A 791-nucleotide genomic window follows, 5' to 3' on the forward strand; every position below is an offset into this window, starting at 1 on the left:
CTCCCGTCCTCCCGCCCTTCGCCTCTCCCAACTCACCGCCACAGTGCACCTGCCGCAGTAGTACCGGTCAGCATGCACAGCCAGGCGAACACCCGCACCGCAATCCGGGCAATCCTTTCGCAAACGCTTCACCTTGCCTCCATCCTCCACCTTATAAAATTTCAGGGTGGCCAGTTTCACAGACTTGTGCTTATGCTTGATCTTCTTGGGTTTCGTGTATACCTTCTTCTTGCGCTTCTTGCCCCCACCACGCAAGCGCAAGACCAAGTGCAAGGTTGACTCTTTCTGAATGTTGTAGTCAGACAGCGTGCGTCCGTCTTCCAGCTGCTTTCCTGCGAAAATTAGGCGCTGCTGATCGGGGGGAATGCCCTCCTTGTCTTGAATCTTTTGCTTCACATTTTCGATGGTATCGCTGGGCTCGACATCCAATGTGATGGTCTTGCCCGTCAGGGTCTTGACGAAGATCTGCATGGTTGAAACAGATCCGCCTGCAAAATAGAAAAGAGTGAGAAATGGGATGAGACCGGGACGAGACCGAGGCACGGTGTGTAGGATGGATGACAGTAGAAAAGATGCCTTGGCAGCACTTTATCTCCAGGTCACCACCGTCTGTGTCCTTGATTACTACGCTCAATTACGACATTTTCTCAATGCGTGCGTCAAAGCCTTGTCAAAGCTTTCAGATTGCGTGTAATCCTGCTGTGAGCAACGAAGAAGCAGCGAGGAAGCAAGGGAGGAGATGGATGGTCCTCAGCTCCTCCAGTCTTCCAAGTTTTTGTCTCCCAACGCAC

General features: G+C 52.3%; 1 protein-coding gene across 1 annotated transcript; it reads right to left on the reverse strand.

Moving 5' to 3' along the window:
• Positions 1-350: 350 nt before the first annotated feature.
• NGA_2086240 (uncharacterized protein) lies at positions 351-471 on the reverse strand (the record flags this gene model as incomplete). The annotated part of the gene is made up of 1 exon (XM_005855328.1): positions 351-471. A coding segment is annotated over one exon (121 nt), but the record flags the coding sequence as incomplete, so codon positions are not given.
• Between the last annotated feature and the right edge of the window lie 320 nt (positions 472-791).

The sequence above is a fragment of the Nannochloropsis gaditana genome (assembly GCF_000240725.1).
Source record: "Nannochloropsis gaditana CCMP526 unplaced genomic scaffold scaffold222, whole genome shotgun sequence".
NCBI lineage: Eukaryota > Eustigmatophyceae > Eustigmatales > Monodopsidaceae > Microchloropsis > Microchloropsis gaditana.